At 42.4% G+C, this 18,700-nt stretch overlaps 2 protein-coding genes across 2 annotated transcripts; one reads left to right on the top strand and one right to left on the bottom strand.

The window, feature by feature from the left end:
• Window positions 1-893: 893 nt before the first annotated feature.
• On the bottom strand, window positions 894-10,461 carry cdk8 (cyclin dependent kinase 8). The gene is made up of 14 exons (XM_082547423.1): window positions 10,373-10,461; window positions 9,449-9,935; window positions 8,050-8,125; window positions 7,504-7,614; window positions 6,684-6,824; window positions 6,181-6,238; window positions 5,967-6,098; window positions 5,736-5,879; window positions 4,974-5,043; window positions 4,718-4,790; window positions 3,374-3,471; window positions 3,086-3,164; window positions 2,733-2,891; window positions 894-1,970 (listed from the first exon to the last, which is right to left on the bottom strand). Exons 2-14 carry the CDS (start codon window positions 9,574-9,576, stop codon window positions 1,845-1,847), a joined length of 1,395 nt encoding a protein of 464 aa, XP_082403549.1. The 5' UTR covers window positions 9,577-9,935; window positions 10,373-10,461; the 3' UTR covers window positions 894-1,844.
• A 637-nt stretch (window positions 10,462-11,098) lies between these two features.
• rnf6 (ring finger protein (C3H2C3 type) 6) lies at window positions 11,099-17,768 on the top strand. Its single transcript, XM_082547422.1, has 4 exons — window positions 11,099-11,202; window positions 12,236-12,391; window positions 12,497-12,661; window positions 14,123-17,768. The coding sequence occupies exons 2-4, from the start codon at window positions 12,250-12,252 to the stop codon at window positions 15,967-15,969; spliced, it is 2,154 nt and encodes a 717-aa protein (XP_082403548.1). The 5' UTR covers window positions 11,099-11,202; window positions 12,236-12,249; the 3' UTR covers window positions 15,970-17,768.
• Window positions 17,769-18,700: the final 932 nt, after the last annotated feature.

Below are 18,700 nucleotides of genomic sequence, written 5' to 3'. Positions count from 1 at the left end.
CAAAGTGTAATTAATGAAATGTCCTAAGAGTGTATATTATCATTTAAATCAAGGGTGCAAAACATTAGGCCCGGGGCCAAGGGATTGTGGTCTGTAGAAGACTACACTCCAACCCACTTGATGTGATTTTACAAGTGTTAGAGCTTTCCCTACTGATTAAGACCACCGCCCATGGCCATCCATACCACACCAAAGTACGAGGGCACTTTCTGTGAATGAATGAAAACTCTATACTCTAAAATGATAATTACAGGAGCAACGATCTACTAGAACATTTTCTTGAACATTACATGTTTATCATGTTTCATTGGTGTCACACCCACTTCACATCAAAGCATCAAACAATTTAACATGAATTTAGCTGCACATCTGTGATTTAAATATCTGAATTTTTGGGGCCACAAAATTGCAGTTGGTTGACTTTTAATGGGTCCTATTTTCTTTTTATACATTTTGTACATTAATTTAAAAAATTTAATAATCTGAGAATTTAACAATGAAAACAGTGGTTAGTTGACGGCCTTTTTAAACATGATTCAGCTAGATCTCTACTATAATAACCCATTATTGAGCAAGATTTCATATAGGCCTTATTAAATAAATAAAATTCAGGACTGATTTGATTTTCTCTCACTGTGGTAATGTCAAGTGCACATATTAACATCTGGGTGGTTAAGTTTTTTTTTTCTGTCCGTTTTCAAACAGCAGTACTTTGTGAATGCCTCGTGCTACCACGATGCATCAAATATCATCAGCAAAACTCGTCTTCTCTTCTTTCCCAAACTGAATTTTGTGAAGCTCACATTAGGGGCAGATGTCAGGTGTTCCCAGAAAAAGAATAAATAGGATGAAAGATGTTACTTAAAATTGCTTCACAAATAAGAGTGACAATGTTGATGTTTCCACTTTTATTGTCGGGATACTTGCTTCATGTAAAATATTTCAATACATTACAGTACAATGCATGTTCCGCCTGCCATCCTCCATGCGATTGGTTGGTTTTGTCATCATGTTGTAAGGCTTAACCACAGCACATGAGCAGTCAGCTATTGCAAGCTGCTTTGCTGCTCTCGCCATGAAAACAGAACCATGAAAACAGATTAAATTAGAAACTACTAAAATCTTTTTTTTTTTTTTTTGTCCTCTCTGAACAAAAACCCCTCAAAGCCACAGCTGCGAGTGGCTCCACATCCTCCCAGCATGTTTCACAGCAGCTCAGTAAAGTCCTCAGCTGAGGCCCTCGTAGGGCCGCTTGCACAAAATAAACAGACAGACAGGAGGACAGGAAATCTGTCAACGCTGGCAGTCACATAGCAGCTTTCAGTTTCGTCCGAGCTTCGACAGGAAAAGGGTAAACCGGCCGGGGTAGGCTGTAGGTAAAGGAGACAGGTTAAGAAGAAAGGGGGAGGATATGACGGAACAGATTAACATTTCCTTTAAACCACGCCATCTTCTCTTACATCCGAGATCCGAGTAACAGAAAAAGATTTGATTCAATCAAAATTTCCTTTTTTTTTTTTTCCTTTTTTATTATTATTATTATTTTTTTTTTAAAACCTTCCTCCCACTTTGTGTCTCACCTATCACGTTTTCTCTATAACTGTGTTTCTAATACTGCGGTGTGTTATCTTTATCTGGAACAAAGTGAAGACCATTTCTTTCAGGCCTAACGTACTGCTGTAGAGATGGTGCCCTCTGTGAGGTGAAGTGGGGTGAGACAGGGTGGGTTTTGTTGCCTTGGACGCCCCCCACATCCCTCGGTACATTCGTTCAGGTGGGCGTGGTGAGGGCTGTGTGTGTACATGTGTCTATTAACGTGTGTATGTGTGTGTGGGAGGGATGTTTCAGTAGCGGTGGGTCTGGTGGGAGTACTGGGGCGGCTGTTGGGAGGTAGAGGAATATCCCATGCTGCTCTGGGGCAGTGATGTGCTTGGTCCAGGGTTCTGGTAGGCAGCATGTGGATTGGAGCGCTACAGGAAGAAAACAACAAAGAAAGCAGTGACATATTCACAAAATCTTCTTTGTGTAATGGTTTAATTTGCATTTAAACTCAATGAACAACATATTCCAGTAAAATGATCACACTTTTAGTGTGGTGACATCTTAAATTCTGCATGCAAGAACAGTTGGATACATGGAAATTTCACTGTCATGTTAAGTAAAGTCACTTTTATTATGCAAAAACACCATCACTCCACGTTTCCAGTCAGATTAGATGGATTTGTGTCTGAGCATGTGTGTCACATCTGAAACACGATGATCCAACATTCACATCCACCTCATGTTGCAGATCAAAAATGGTATTTGTTGCCATTTCTGGTTCTGTGTGCAGCTAAAAAGCCATTTCCACATCATCCAGAAAGTAAAATAATACATATGTCAAGCATGAGAGGGTATTTAACATGTTCAGTTCTGCCACTGCGAAGAATATTAAAAGTATAAATCTTATAGTATATTATATTACATAGTATATTACCAATACTTACATCTCATGTAACATTCTTTTCAGAGTGGTTGCTATAATATTTTTGACCCTAGCCCACAACATCTTATGCTGTCGAGAGATTTCTAAACTTGTCTAGCCTGTGAATGGAGCGTTTCGTCTACAAAACAAAGCTATGCTATTTCACTGTATATGTATTCTATTAAAGTCGCTCGCTGATTTAATAAACAACAACATAGATGACAATCCAGAAACAGTGACAGTGAATATATGAGAAAGATGGATTTACCTGGTAGTCTGAGGTCATAATGAGGCCACCTGAGGTAGTGGTGGGCGGGACAACTCGCACTTTCTTTAGAGGCGGGCCCTGGGCGTGGCTGTTGTCTGGGTTGCCTGTGTGCCCCGCCCCATTTGTGTGGTTATTTCCCTGTTGCTGCTGCTGGTTTTTCTAAAGGGCACAAAAATATCACTTAAATTACACCCTGGACTGTATGAAGTTTCACTACATGTTACTCAGCTTTATTGTAAATTTTCTATATTTCTCATTTTACTTTTCTATATTACACCCATCTATATACCAATCAATTAATGTTTAATGACTTTAGTAATACAGCATGTGGCGTATGGATATGTAATATTTACTTTGTCTGCCTTGTCCTCTGGCTCCTCCTCTGTCAGAAACTCCCTCTTGGGGTAGGGAATCTGGCAACCTGCAAACACACTAGAGAAAAAAAAAGGCAAAGAGGCTTCTTCATCTTCAAACATTAATTCCCATGACTCTGAGCTAATTAGCTAAGAGACCCGCTCAAGGCATCCGTAGATCATGTGATTTAAGCTAAGGACGAACACAAGACAAAGAAACTATCTTGTGAGTTGAATGTAGTCTGTGTGTGTGTGGGAGTGTGTGGAAGTGTGTTCGGTGTAACTCACTCAGAGGTGGGTAAAGGCTCCTCTAAAAAGTAGGGGTCCTGCATGGCCTGCTCGGATGTGATTCTACGGATGGGGTCCATGGTCAATAGCTTTTGCAGCTGTAACATATAGTGCACCCAGAGTTAGTCTCAAACATGACACAAATTCACACAATGAAAATGCACACTTTGTTTGTTAACTAACCACACTGGGCACTTTGCAAATCACACCCATTTAAATGCTTGTTAGGGAAAATTTCTAAGTAAGCCAATCACTTGACACAAAGTCAGTGCATTTAGACATACAGTCCTGGTCACATGGATCTGCTAAAGCTCAAACTGAACATCAGATTGAAGAAGAAAGGCGGTTTAAGTGACTCTGGCTGGCTGTTAGTGCCTGGTAGGCTGATTTCAGTGTTTATGACAATCTGTAGAGTTTACAGAGATAGTCATATCCCATAACGAGTGAATCTCTGGGACCAAAAAAAAAAAAAAAAAAAAATGATGGCAGAGTCACTTGTCACCACAAGGTGTCCAGTAGAGCACTGCCAAATTTGCAACATGTCACAGCAAGAGAAGACCACACTGAAAGGCACTACAGTGAGTTTTGAACAGTAAATTAAGGCCAGTGAAGACAGGCTTGCCAAAACTGCCCAGTGGAGGTTCGGAAAAACAATTCCTAATCTGATGAGTATATTGATCCATCCAGCATTCCTATCCCCAGCTTCTTTCACACAGGGCTGTGCCTGTATTTCACTGTTCTGTGCAAAAGGTCAGCAACCGAATAAGGAGGCCACATCGTTGTTCCTGTAAGACAGCAGTTGAGACCCAATTCCAATACATCTCCTATGTCCTCCTACTCTGTGACGAGTGTCACATCTGCAGCTGCCGAAGGGTCTCATGATTAAGGGGTAGGGTGGAAATGCCGTTCAAGTTCTTTGCAGCTTGTAATCAGCATCCTTGGTGATTTACACTGTAATCAGACATTATGTCCGTAACTTAGTGGAGGCGCACCTCAGTTTGTTTTAAATGTCACCCCTTTATGATAACAGTGTACCATCTTCTCAAGGCTACTTTCAGCACAATAACGCATCGTGTCCCAAATCTCATATCATCTCATATTTTCTTGCCTCCAGTCAACAGATATTAATGCAATAAAGCACCTCTGGGAGGGAGAAAATCACATCATTGAGATGCTACCCACAACTGCATGATGCTAACATGTAAATATGTTCCCAGCATCTGAAGAATAAAGGAAGCTCTAAAAGCAAAAGTAACGTCAGGTATAAGCAACAAAATGGCAGATGACTGTAAACTCTTGCAAGTAATCGTCCTACTTCTCCTATCCTGACACATTTTAACTTACCAAGTGGAATGCTTTGCTGTCTGGTTTAACTTTATGTTTTTCCATGTACTTTATAAGGCTGCAGTTTGTGTATCTGTGGGAGAAAATTATATTAATGGCATGCCTTCAGTGGATTTATCCTGCATAACAATTATTAAATGAGTAAAAATCACACAAAGCACCCAGAAATGTCTTAACCAGCAGACCTGCTTTGCTCTGATCTTAAAAAAAAAGAAAAGAAAAAAAAAAATAGGGCAGTGTTGCTCTGCAGACTCACGTGTTCCTCCTAAAGTCTTTCATCAGCGTGGAGTGTTCTGGCATCTTTTTGATGTCCTCCCAGTCTTTATCTGAGGAAAACACAAGATTACAGCGTGTCACACCCTCTCACGAAGGACATATTATGTAGGTTGTTTTTATTTTAAGCAAAAACGCTCATAATTTCCACACAACGCCCCATTGTTTATACAGTGCATAATCAATCTGCATTCTGGCAAACATAATAAGATCTATTTCCTACAAAACTGACATGAACTTGCTTATCTGGTAAGCATTCACATCCATCATCTCTAACCTTTTCAGCATAACCCCATAAATATACTTGCCAAACATGGCAACGAGACTGTAAGACTTCCCCCCATTTTCTGCAGAATCTAAACAAAGTCCATCAAATACACTGGTGAATTATACAGCAAGACCAGGAGTGATAGTAGAAGGAAAAAGAGCAGGAGCAGCTTAAGTGAGCTGGAAAAAATAGGCCCAAATGTAGCCCTAGAAGTACAAGTTTCTGTGTTTGTGACTTGGCTTCATCTAACATGTCAGAGGATTGATGTGCAGAGCACTTAGACCACATTACTGCCTTTAAAAAAGAGAAGCCTGAAAAAGACCAAGGAATGGAAAAGGCTTTTCTTTCCACACAATTTCTCCACTGAATATGCAACACACTTTGTATAATAGCAGGTTAACCCCATTAATAGAAATACTGTGGAAAATCCGGTAAATCATTTCATGCATGTTTTAAATCGGGTCAATCAAGACTCACCGGCAGGGAAGCCCATGACATTAAAGATGCGGTCCAGCTGGTCATGATGGTAAGGGTTACTGGTCTTGATATCCTCCTGGCGACAGTGGAATATGGGCTCAGACGTCAGCAGCTCCGCAAAAATGCAGCCAATCGCCCAGATGTCTGTAAGCACGCACTAATTTCAGCTCAACTGGTTGCACATGTACACACAAGGAGGACAGAAAGACAGATGGTGCCGCACAATCTCACCGATGGCTTTGGTGTAGTGCCGAGCTCCCAGGAGCAGTTCAGGTGCTCTGTACCAGAAGGTGACCACCACAGGGTCGAGATCGGCTAAAGGCTTCAGCGGTGAATTGAAGAGACGAGCAAACCCCATGTCCGCTGCACAATGGGTATGTGTGTCAATGAACCGACAGATAAACTAAGCAGCAAATAAGTTTTAAAAACGAAACACTATACATACCAATCTTTACTCTACCCCTCTCTGGCCCTTCCCCCATCACTAAAATGTTCGCTGGTTTCTGATGGAGACAAAGACACACAAACACAGATAAAAATGTTTCCACACTCCAGACATCTGACAGGAAAACTTCCCAGTAATTAATTCAGCTTTGTTTGGCCCAGTTTCTGAACTACAGCCCTGCATGTGTAATGCAATCAAAACTCTTTCTTGCTGCCCTCTAGTGGACAAATGACTGCAATTTCCCGAACAGGAGAGAGAAAGTCTACCACATTTCGATCTCACTTACGGCAGAAAACTGACATCCTGTTCATGTGTTAACAAGTTAGTTACTCACCAAACAACCTAAGAATACTGTTCATTTACATATTCATCTGAACACATACAGACTGACACATGCACTCCACATATTCTCAGCCCAATAGCAATCTTTACGTCTCTCATTAACAGTTTAACCTAATTTTCCCTTGTAGCCAAACACCCTCCTCTCCCCCCAATCCTCTTACAAGATCTCTATGAAGGACCCAGTTAGCGTGAAGGTAATGGATGCCATCCAGAATCTGATAGAGCAGAGACTTCACCATTCCTCTAGGCAACTGAAGCGGCTTCTTGTTGGCCTTAGATGCTCTGTGGAACTTAATAATGTGCTATGGAAAGAAAGGGTAAACAGTGAGCAGGGCTTTGCACGTACAGACTGACTGAAATGCATGTTCTTTTGCTACAGATGATCACAAAAATGTAAGTGTGCTGCAGGCGAGTTGAGAGAACCTAATGTTTGTGGCATGTGTTTCCACTTCCTTGGGAGGGGAATGCAATTGTTGGAGCTCTGTGGCAGAAAACTGCATCTAACTCAGTTCTGATTCTCTGCCAGCTGTTTCTGTCAACTGTAATGCAGCAGAGGTTTAACTGCTCAACGTGGAATACTTCTTGGTGGATGCGTGTGCTTTAATGAGACTTACCAGTGCATAATTAGCACTATTTCAAGTCTCATTCCTTATTACTGGTTGAAGGCGAATGTGAATGCATTGGCATTAAAAGGACATGCAAAAAATAAAAAACAAATAAACAAAAAAACAGCTATCAAATTGCATGCACATTTATGACCTAATTATGAAGAGAGGCCTATTTTAAGTCATGTCTTTGTGCTCATAAAGATAGGTGGAAATCTGCAACCCATGCATGCATATGAATATAAACTAATAAAGAAATGCTTAAAACAAACTATTTAAAACCCCCCAACATGCATTACCCCCATAATATGTGTGATAAGTCATGTCATGCAGGTCAAGTGTGTGTATATGTGTGTGTTGTGTGTTTGCATTTTACCCAGAGATCATGTTCAGCATAGTCAAAGAGCAGCCATACTTTACGGTCAGCATGTGACAGGAAAACCTTCTGCAGTGAGATGACATTGGGGTGCTTCAGCTCCCGCAGCAGCTGCAACGTACAAACCCACTCAGAAGGCCAACCACACAATCTCATTACAGACATCATGAATGAAAATGACGTAACGAAAGAGAAACTTTGCGCTTATTTTTGTGACTGTATTGATTACCACAGATTATACTTAAACAGGGGGGTGGACACGATATCATCTCCTCAACTGAACACTTTCAATCTTTGGCAGTAAGATGCTTTTTTTTGTTTGTTTTTTTAAATGCTTGTGAGGCAATACTTTATATCACCAATTCTGTGTCTACTCTCTATATGCACTGCATTAACATCTGCTTCCTGACTTTCAATTTTACGATTGCTTGCACAAAAACTAGCGTGTGAATGTCATTCAGACGTTACATAAAGTGCCTGGAATGGCACAAAGGTGTTTAATCACAGACCAAACAAAAGGAACAGAGTAAGCCAAGCAGCTCTTACTGCAATCTCTCTGCAGGCTGACATGGAGATGCCAGTGCCTTCAATCTGCTTGAGGGCGTAGTCCTTATCATCCTTCCTACAAACACACACACACAGAAAGGTAGAGCAACATCAACACCAGACCAGTCCAGACTGAGGGCCCCCTGAGAGCCGTTTGCACAGCAACATAAAGGGGGGCACTTGGCAGCTGCCAGTGGGACTCTGAGAAGAGGCCGAGTTGCATTACCTCCAAATTTGTGTAATCAAGCTCACCTCTGAGGGTCAAAACAATAGAGAGGGAAAGGAAACAGGGCCTGTCTGGCAGCTGGCAAGGGACAAACAGAGCACTGGCACTGGCGCTTACTTGAACGAATTGGTTACAACCCCTCCCTCTGCCGGGCCTAAATCATCTCATAAACCCAAGCTTTGTGCCTCCTCAGGCCTCGTCCAAAAGCAGCAGCGCAACTCTGCTAAAAAGTCTAATAAAAAAGCAGGCTCCTAAAGCGAAATACAGACATCTTTAAACACTTTAGGGCTCTTTTGTGTGGTTCCTGCTGCCAGTATGTCCGGGCTGTAATAACGGGACTAGTAGCTTAAACCATCTTGAGCTCTCCCCCAGCTCTGGTCCAGACACAGTTAAGGCTGTTACAAGGCTGGCATTAGAAACAGCAGGAAAGTTTTAGGAAGAAAGGTGGGTGGTGCCCTGGCATCCTGAGGGATTAGCACACTAACCACCACATGAGTCTACAGTTTGGGTTCAGCTAGTTCCCTTACTTTACTTCATGCAAAGGCTAAAAGCATAAAAAACCCCGCAAAAATGTTAAAATTGGGTAAAAAACAAACAAACAAACAAAGAAAACAAACAAAAAAAAACACTAAAGAGTGCAAAAACTGGGCATAACTAAAGATTATTTTTTGAATTCACACAAAATCTTGTATAAGTCTCTTTGCAGCCATGTAGCTCATGTATAAGAACGACTTTAAAAAAAAGAAGAAGACATCAACAAGTGCTTCCACATGCACCTGCTGTATTACATTTACAACATCACATGGGAGAGGGAATTTAAAAAAAACACTTTAGCTTAAATAAATAAAAAAAATAGTACCTAGAGTTAGGCATATAAGTGACAAAACAGATGCATGAAAAGGGAAAGCTCCAATCCCGGTGGTAAACCGTATGTCGGTGTTTTTTGTGCGCGACACAAAGCTCCATCAGCATCCCAACAGTGCGAGCTCAAACTGCTCACTTTTGTCTCTACACAAACCCAATGCAACACTCCCACATCTGCAAGTGGCCTTGAAAGGGGGAGGAAGAGGAGAGAGGTAACATTTATTTGGAAGATGAGAAGACAGGCAGGAGGCGGGGGGTAAGCTGGCTAAGGGTTCACTGGCTAAAAGGCCTTGCTGCTCATCAACTCACCCATCTTTTCTCTTCGCCTTGTATACATGGCCGTAGGTGCCTCTACCCACTTTGCATCCTTCGTACTCAAACAGGTCCTCGACACGCTCTCTTTCGCCGGTCAGCTTCACTTTAAAATCATAGTCCATTTTCACCACCGTCTGGCCTGAATGTATCTGCTCCTTCCTTTTTTTAAAGCGTCGCTTGGGAGGCAACTAGGCTCCTCCACCGAGCTCGGTTTGGTAATTCAGCTAGTTGCCTTCTCCAGCGTGGCTCTTTCCTTCCTCCAGCCCGGCTTTCACATCGAGTTCTCGTCTTAAAATTAAAGCTCCGGAGGAGATAGGCGGTGCTCCGAGATAGTCCAGGTGCAAACGGAGCCCCAAATATATTCCTTTATCTTGTTGCTGCGTTTCTCTTCAGCCGGTATCTGCTCCAAAGGGACGCACTTCACTCGGTAACGACGGCGTATTCGCGCACGGCATTGTCGTAAAACGTCGTGAAGACAGCCCTGCAGCAGAGAAAGAGCCAAAGAAAAAATGGGTAGACTGACTACACCACGTGGAAATTCTCAGTCTCACTCAAATATAGCTGAGATATGACTTGATTTCATCATATTGTTTTTATGCTAAGGAGAAGTTAGCTTATTCTTTTCCGTATTGTGGGTTATTACGTGGCTATAAAAGGGCCGTGCAAACAAATATCTGCATATTCTGTCCACCACAAAGAAAGCAGACATGCGTTTGATTTTAATTCAAGAGAATAAGTAAAGTATGGTTTAAATAGCACTATATTACGAAAAGAAAAAGACTGTCCAAACAGATTAATGTTGAATGGGCAAGCACGGGATAAAATAATGAAACAATATACTTTTAAACTCTTTTTATCATCTTCTTTTTGCTGCTCCCTTTAGTGGTCACCACAGTGGATCATCTCCCTCCATCTCACCATATCTCTAGCATCCTCCTCTGTTACACCAACCCTCTGCATGTCCCCCTTCACTACGTCCATGAACCTCCTCTGTGGTCTTCCTCTTTTCCTCCTCCCTGGCAGCTCCATCTTCAGTACCTTTATTCAATATATCCACTATCCCTGCTCTGCACATGTTCAGCACTCTTGAGGTGTGCCTCTGATATGCTAATTTCTAATCCTGACCCTCCTGGTCCCACTCCCATTGGAAATCTAAGGGAATCAGTTTAAAGTATTTTAAAAGTGGAAAACTGCTATGATTGGTCCAAGAACCTATCAACTCATCACCATACCCTGAGATGTTGGAAGAGCTATTTTAGTTTCTGCAGCCAGCAACCTATATAATTTCCAATAAAGAATGGCAGTTATGACTGAGATACAAGATATGATTAGCTGAATATTTAAAATAATTTAAACGAAGGCAAACAAGAACCCTAATGTGGTATGGAAGCTTGTTCCCACCACTAAAAAAAAGTCAAGATTTCTGGGTTTTAATCTGAAAATTTCATTTTACTAACTCACATTTCTGAGAAAATAACTTTGAAGTTTTAGATAGTATATTTGATAGTATAGTATAGCTGAATAAAAGTATACCAACTTTATAAATGATGCTTTTACACTGACATTCACTGCTGTCACCTAGGTCAGCCAAACCTTGAGCTTAGCTTTGATGTTATGTTAGGTAGGAACTATTATAGCCGGGCATCTTGTTTTTGACCGACGCTGTAGTGCAGCACCGCTGGTCCCATCTTGATTTGAGAGAGCAGAGGGAGCAAAGCGAACCGTCCATATTACAGCTGCCTCGTCAGGTACGAAATTCTTTTATATGCCACTGTCAACTCTTATAAAAGTGTGTTAGGGTTAAGTGATAGGTTCCGTGTACTCCCACTGCTTGAGAAAATGTTGTGTCATAATAAATTATGATAAGTTAATGAGCCTCGCAGCTCGCTGGTGGGTCGGCTAGCGGAGCTAAGTGATAGTCGCTAACGCTGGTTGTGCTAACGAGCTAGCGCTGAGTTAGCAGCTGAAGCATTGCGCACTTAAATGGCTTTTAAAATATCCACAATTCTAATTGTAATGTTGAGCCAATGTTGTTGTTAATCGCTACTATGTGTCAACATCTTGATTTTGTAATTCTCTAATAGCGCTGACGAGATTCTTTGTCTTTCACTGTTTGCCCTGCGTTTACATGGAGGAAGCCTCCCTTTCGGTTTATCACGGCCCGCCTATGTTCAACACTGATTGGACGCCTGGCGTGTCCGTCTTTGAGATTACGCCGCTGATTGGTGGCTAACCAGGATGACAACGCCAGTTTTGTTGCTTTATTCCGCTGCCTTCAACATGGCCTTCCGTGGATACTGTTGTCACTGCGTTAATGTTAGGTTTCGTGATGACTGCTTCATTGTTACACTACCCCTTAGATTTACCGTGGTAGGGATTTAACTGAGCATGTGCATACATATTAAATTTGATGAATTTTCGGCGCTAGCCTCTAGGCTAAACGTTAGCAAGATTAACGTAGCCATTTCCATTCTTTTGCTGTAAGTGTTTCGACAGAAAATGGATGGCGTTGATTTAACTGTTGCCCTTGGGTAGAAATAGTCACTCAAAGACAACGTTGAGCAAACAGCTCATATTTGCACTGTGTTTTGCGCTGGTCTTATTTATAGCAACTGCTCGCGTTATAACAGTTTGATCTTTGCCTGTCCATAACCGAATCGGATGACCATTAGCTAACACATGACTTGTTCATCTGCAACATATTAGAAAGACAAATATCTACAGAGGGTAAATTTAAGTGACAGATCATCCGTGACTGACTCTTGCTTATTTGTCTGCCAGCACTTTATACGGTGATGGACCCTCCTGGTGGGGGAGATGAACGGAGGAGGCAGGCAGAGCGTCTTCGAAGGGAGGAGGCGTACTATCACTTCATTAATGAACTGAGTGAAGAAGAGTACCGTCTAATGAGAGATGGCAACCTGCTGGGCACTCCTGGTAAGGAGGGGCACTTGATGCTTTTGCACAGTGTTGTTGGATCTGTACCCACAGTTATTTTTATTGTACAAAAAAACAAAAAGCCCATGAAATTTTGTTTTATAGGGGAGGTGACTGCTGAAGAGCTCCGCCAGCGTCTGGATGGAGCAAAAGAGCGTTTGTCATCTCAGCCTTCTACCGAGCAGCACTCGCAGACTTCTGAGTCTGGAGAGCAGCAGAGCAGCAGCGGTGAGGGAGAAGAGAGAAGTGCTGGAGGGAGACGAGGAGCAGGTAGGAAGGACGACTTCCCTTAATCTTTCCAGATCTGGCTTTCGTGATGTTTTGTTATGTTAAGCCCCAAAGTCACTTTTGAGTTAAATGGCTCTGTGGTATAGTGGTAGAACATTCACCTTACATGCAAAAGATCTGTGGTTTGATTCTGGGGTGAGAAGCAGACCCAGCTGTTCACCATTAGCTGTCGTTTTGTCTGGTTGTGCACCTCGTGACTTTTGTAATCTGGCAGATTGTGCTGCTAGCGCTGCAGCAGGGTTTAAGATAAGAGTTTACAATCATGTCAGTTTTTGCTGCAGTTTTAAAGTGTATCAGTAGAGAAGGTCAGAGATTCGCAGATTATTCCCAATATATAGGGAGATGCTGCAGCAGTTTGAAGAGATGGAAAAAAATTTGCTCTGGATTTATTTCAAATGTCTTTACTTTCAGTTTTGTCTACTTCTCTTCCTATATCAGCGCTAATGTGGTATTGTCTGAGTCGCGGCACCTGTCATTCATCAGAATACAGCAGCAGCTACCTGCGCCTGTCCAATGAGAGCAAATAGAAGTGACTATGTGACAAGCACTGGTGACGTGTGAAGTCACAAACAAAGGGGTATACCGGGGTCTTTAGGGATCCATCTGCTGTGGTGACCCCTAAAGCTGTGTACACACTGGAAGCAATTCACAGCAATGTGGCGACTAGAGACCCTAGAAAGTCATCAAAATTCAAGTGAATAAAGACAAAATGACTGCAGGGGAAAGGAAGTAGGTGTCATTCGTGATAAACCTTTGTCAACATTCAGAGGAGTAAATGAACAGACTAGTAATGAGACTAAAGACTACCCATGATTGACATATGACCTGGTAGTAAACTTATTAGGGGGTTACCGAGGGAACTGGAGCTTAGAATGTCCACAAATGACTGGCCATCAGCTTCAAAGCAATGTCCAGTGAACGAATCATCCATGGCGGTGTCTTCTTATATGTTGTTCCCCGCCTGGATGCACCAATCACGGAGAGGCACCTGCACACTCAGATTTCATATTACACAAAATAACGACAACAGTTGTAACACAGCCAAAAGTTACTTAATTTTTGATTTAAAAAAATGTGACAGGAAAAACACAAAATAATCTTTAAGGACTTGACTTTGGCAGCAATAAAAAGAAAAAGGAAAAAAAAGGATGACAAAAGACAGGCTTCGCAATATGTCCTGTGAAGGTCTTGTATTTATTTTAAACCTTGCCTAAGCTGGTACCAAACAAGACGGCGTGCTTTGTAGAACCGTGTTTGTATTTATGTTTTAGCCTGACAGTAAATGCAGTCTAAGTACTGGTTTTGAATAGTTTAAAATGGCTTTCATATTGTTGCAAGAGAACAAAAGCAAGATTTCTGCTAGAGACCTGTGTAAAGAGAAGTAGATTTAATGATTTTACCTAGTCGTAACCTTTTTTTTTTCTCTTCTACTTCTTCCTACAGGGGGCGCAGAACCCGGAGCAGAAACTTCTAATGGTGACTCATTACTGGAGTGGCTGAATACTTTCAGACGCACTGGTAATGCTACTCGCAGCGGACAGAGTGGCAATCAGACATGGCGTGCTGTCAGCCGGACCAACCCGAACAGTGGAGAATTCCGCTTTAGCCTGGAGATCAACATCAACCATGACCAGCCAGAGCCAGGGGAGCATAATGAGACTGTGGATGCCTCAGACCCACCAGTGACTGCCCCAAATACATCACCCTCAATACGAACTGCTTCCTCCTTTTCAACCTCTCGACCTTCAACCACGCCAAGGCCTGCCCCGTACCCTACCCCCCGCCCAGCCATCAGTAGGCGGGTGCAGACACGGCGTACACGCAGCAGCACTACCACACTTTCTATGAGCCCCCCTGCACTTCCTCCACCAGTGGCGTCCTCAGCTGCTATTCAAAGGAGAGGTGGCACTTTGCACTCTTTAACACCTCCTCCCAACGTTCCAAACCCTCCTCCTGATCAAACTATACCTGTACAACAGCAAGCCTTGAATGTAGAAGGAGAGCAGGGGCGTAATGATGCGCCTGCTTCTATAGACTGCCCCCGGGTGTCATCCCAGTCTGCGACACAGGCTCCAGCAGCGGGACACGAATCCCGTGGCAGTAGGACTCGATCGCATGGTCGCACACGCAGAGCTGCATATGGAAGTGGGCTTTCATCGCGCGTGTCAAGGCGAAGTCGTTCCCCTTTACACAGAGTTAGTGTTGCTAGTACCACTCTGCCATCCAGTAGTGATTCCAGCAGCTCATCCATTAATACTGTTGAATCAGGCAGTGGCACAGCCTCTGTGTCAATGGAGACTGGAGAGGCTGTGTCAGAACCCGTTGTTCCAACGGAGCCAGCTGTAGAGATGGTTGAACGTGAAAGTGAATCACAAGTAATAGGAGCAGGAAGTTCAGCAGTGCGAAGACATCCGACCATCATGTTGGACCTGCAGGTGAGAAGGATTCGACCTGGTGAAAACCGCGATAGAGACAGCATCGCCAGCAGAACACGATCTCGTGCTCGCGTTGCTGAAAATACAGTGACATTTGAAAGCGACAGTGGTGGATTTCGACGCACCATTTCTCGCTCTGAGCGAGCTGGGATTCGCACCTACGTCAGCACTATTCGGATTCCTCTGAGGCGTATCAGTGAGACAGGCCTGGGTGAACCCAACTCCACTGCCCTACGTTCAATCTTGCGCCAGATCATGACTGGATTTGGAGAGCTTAGCTCCCTAATGGAGACAGAGGCCGATTCCGAAACTGTTGCACCTAACCATTCAGATCCTAATGGTACAAACGGTAACAACAGCCCAGGCAGTCGCGTGAATACAAATGAGAGTGCACCTGGCCAGGTTAGTACAGGTGGGGTAGTTCACGAGAGGGTGGGGCTGGTGAGAAGTGATGAGGACCAGAATGGGCAGGCTAGGCTCGGAGGAGTAGTGAGCACCACAGATGGACGGCCTACCAGCAGGGACACCAACAACCTAGTAGAGAACGGTACTCTACCCATCTTGCGGCTGGCACATTTCTTCCTGCTCAATGACGAAGAGGATGATGAACATCCGAGGGGCCTGACCAAAGAGCAGATTGACAATCTATCAACACGTACGTATGGTCAGGCCAGCCTGGAGGGGGAGATTGGTCGAGCCTGCAGCGTCTGCATAAACGAGTATGTCCAAGGCAACAAGCTGCGCCGCCTGCCCTGCTCTCATGAATTCCATGTCCACTGCATCGACCGCTGGCTCTCTGAAAATAACACCTGCCCCATCTGCAGGCAGCCTATACTTTCAGTGCATCATGACTGACCTATTATCTCACAAACACAACTATCCCGCTCCTGGCTCCCTGAACTGAGCAGATCCAAGTGGGCTTTGCATGTACATAGCGCTTTCATGGTTTAATTTCTTTGATTGCTCATTGTGTTGAAGAAGGTTGAACCAAAAGTGTGGAATAAGAAACTATAAATGCAGAGAATAAACAAAACTTTATTTTTTTAGACCTTTGGTTTTCAACAACTCATTATTTTCTTTTCTTCTTCCTGTGACCTAGTTCGCTTGACTCTGCGATGACGCTTCAGAAACTTGTCTATAGAAGGCATTGATGCTTATTAAGGAGCTCCTGTAGCTGCTGCTGAATAGTCTCACTTTAAATCTTTGATGTCTGACACGCGGCAACGTCTCTGTGACGGCTGGACTATACAAATCACTTCTAGGCTCGATTTCTCTTCCAGTATAGGATGTAAATAACTCACCACTGCTTATATTTAAGGGTTTTGAAGAAAGCTGCTCTTCACATGCGATTTATTCAGAATGGAAGCAGGAAGCTTAGCTTATTTTAGCTTCATTTTTCAGCATCCATTTTAAAGTGTCCCATTACAATTGGTTAAGAATTGTTTATTTGTCGGGTATAAATGAGGAATGTCTTTAATTTTGAAACTATACTCTGTCCATCTAGTAGTATTTGTTTAAGCCCTTAAGTCCCATATAGTCACAACATAGTAGTCATCCATTAAAGTAACCTGCTAAAAACAGCCACTTTGAAATCATTAACATTAGCCATATGAGCAGCACAGTTTCAATGAAATGCAAAATGTGATAATCAGGAATTCAGACTTGTCAGTATGAGTTGTGCAATGCAGAGGGGAAAAAACAGTATTGTTTGTTTTGCTGTTCATTGTTGTTTACATTGTAACGCCTGAATATCATCTCCACTTAAAGTCTTGTTAAGAAATTGATGTTTGTTCTTGGTTCCTGTTTTTAGGTCCACACCTGACAGGACCTTTGTCACGAGGTTGCGTAGTTAGCCTCTCACATGGAATTAAAAACAAAAAGAAAGAAATTGATTTTCAGTTTTTGCGGTTCTCTGGCTAACACTTAAGTCTTTATTCATGAGACTGGTGCAGGAAAAATGTTTTTTCGATAATGAACTTGTCCAGAAATGTTCTGCTAATGAGAACCTGTTTACTCATTTTTTGCCCCCCTGATTGGGTCTGTGCAATGATAGCTATCGGTTAAAGTTTCATTGCAAGTGCACACGTGTGAATAAGGCCGTGCTAGTAATATATTTCTCTTTGCTCTTTGTTTGTTTTTACATAACATGGACAAATGTTGCATTTCTAGTGTAAAACAGGTGGGATATTTAGCTGAGCCACCCAGTCAGCATTTTCCCCACCAGTGTCACTTTGTACATCGGTGATTGCACAAGAGCTACTCTGCCTGTGCAGTTAACACATCACTAACAAAGCTGCAGGATTTGTGCAGTTTAGTCTGTAAGAGTGTGTGTGCGTGCGTGCGTGTGTGTGTGTGATAATTATGTGCGTGTGAGGGGGGGGGGGGAGGTCCGGTGTACCAATCAAACCTGGTTCTCAGAAGGCTTCTCTCTGGTGCATGTTCACCTTAGATAAAATTGTGGGCAGTTCAGGAGTAACTATTTATTCTGTTTGTATTTAATAAGATGGAAATCGACCTCTGAAATATGAAATGTTACAATGTGATGAGAGTAAATGAAATGGTTATGATGAACATGTTACTATGTAATAAAATGAAGACGGTTTTCTTCTCTGCTCCTTAACAGTGTAATAAAATGCCGCTTTGTTATGCTGGAATTTCTACTGTATGGATGTATATGGTTGAAACTGTGTCTGCGCAGTGATTACGGCCAGGGCATCATCCCATGCCACTCTTTAGAGGATATAATAGATTAATCATCACACTTTAAATCAAACAACCACCACCAAAAGAATTCACTTTAATTTTATTATGGTGATCTTACAAGTGTAATGAGGAGAGTAACTTTAAAAAAAACCACACACACACAAAAAGAACAGTTATTGAAATAATCTGTGTTAAGATATGAAAAACAAAGTTTGGACATTGTTAGTTCTCAGTTTTCAAAGCTAATTCATTAAAATGTACTATGAACACACACCTATCTATACGAGATCATTTGCATAATTATTAAACTAATATACAATAAGCTCAAACGTCCCAATGTTTTTATACTGAAAAATCAAGCAAAAGTATCAAATTTCACTCACACTCAGCGAAACTGATCATGAGCTACATCGATGTAAACCATATATTTGATTGGCACTTTGGGCAAGTTTTCAACTTGTAGCAATTTTTACATTTATATTTCATTGTATTTATTTTTCTATTAGGTACCTACTTCTCTTCTCTGTGTTTTCATTTTGTTTTATAGACCTGTTTACCTGGTTGCCTTAGCGACAGAAAGCGAAATAGAGATTACACGCGCTTAATTATGCGCGTCTTTGGCGTGCGCACCAGCGTGCCATGGATACGCAGAGACTCTGTCTCCGTGACGTGCGCTTCTTCCAGGTTCCCAAGCAGGCCAGAACGACCCTCGGTCCTCCGGGAAACGTGGCAGATGTAAACAGCAGCACTGGCTACCAATAATCGGATCTATTTTTAAAGACCTTGTTAAATCTGAACTTCCACTCAGCACTTTTAATTGACCTAAGCGATAAAAGCATAAACGATTATATAATAATATATAAACTTTTTAAAAAGTACTTTG

This window comes from Aulonocara stuartgranti (assembly GCF_965226115.1).
Source record: "Aulonocara stuartgranti genome assembly, chromosome: 9".
NCBI classification, from domain to species: Eukaryota; Metazoa; Chordata; class Actinopteri; order Cichliformes; family Cichlidae; genus Aulonocara; species Aulonocara stuartgranti.
This window is presented reverse-complemented; position numbering and strand designations above follow the sequence as displayed.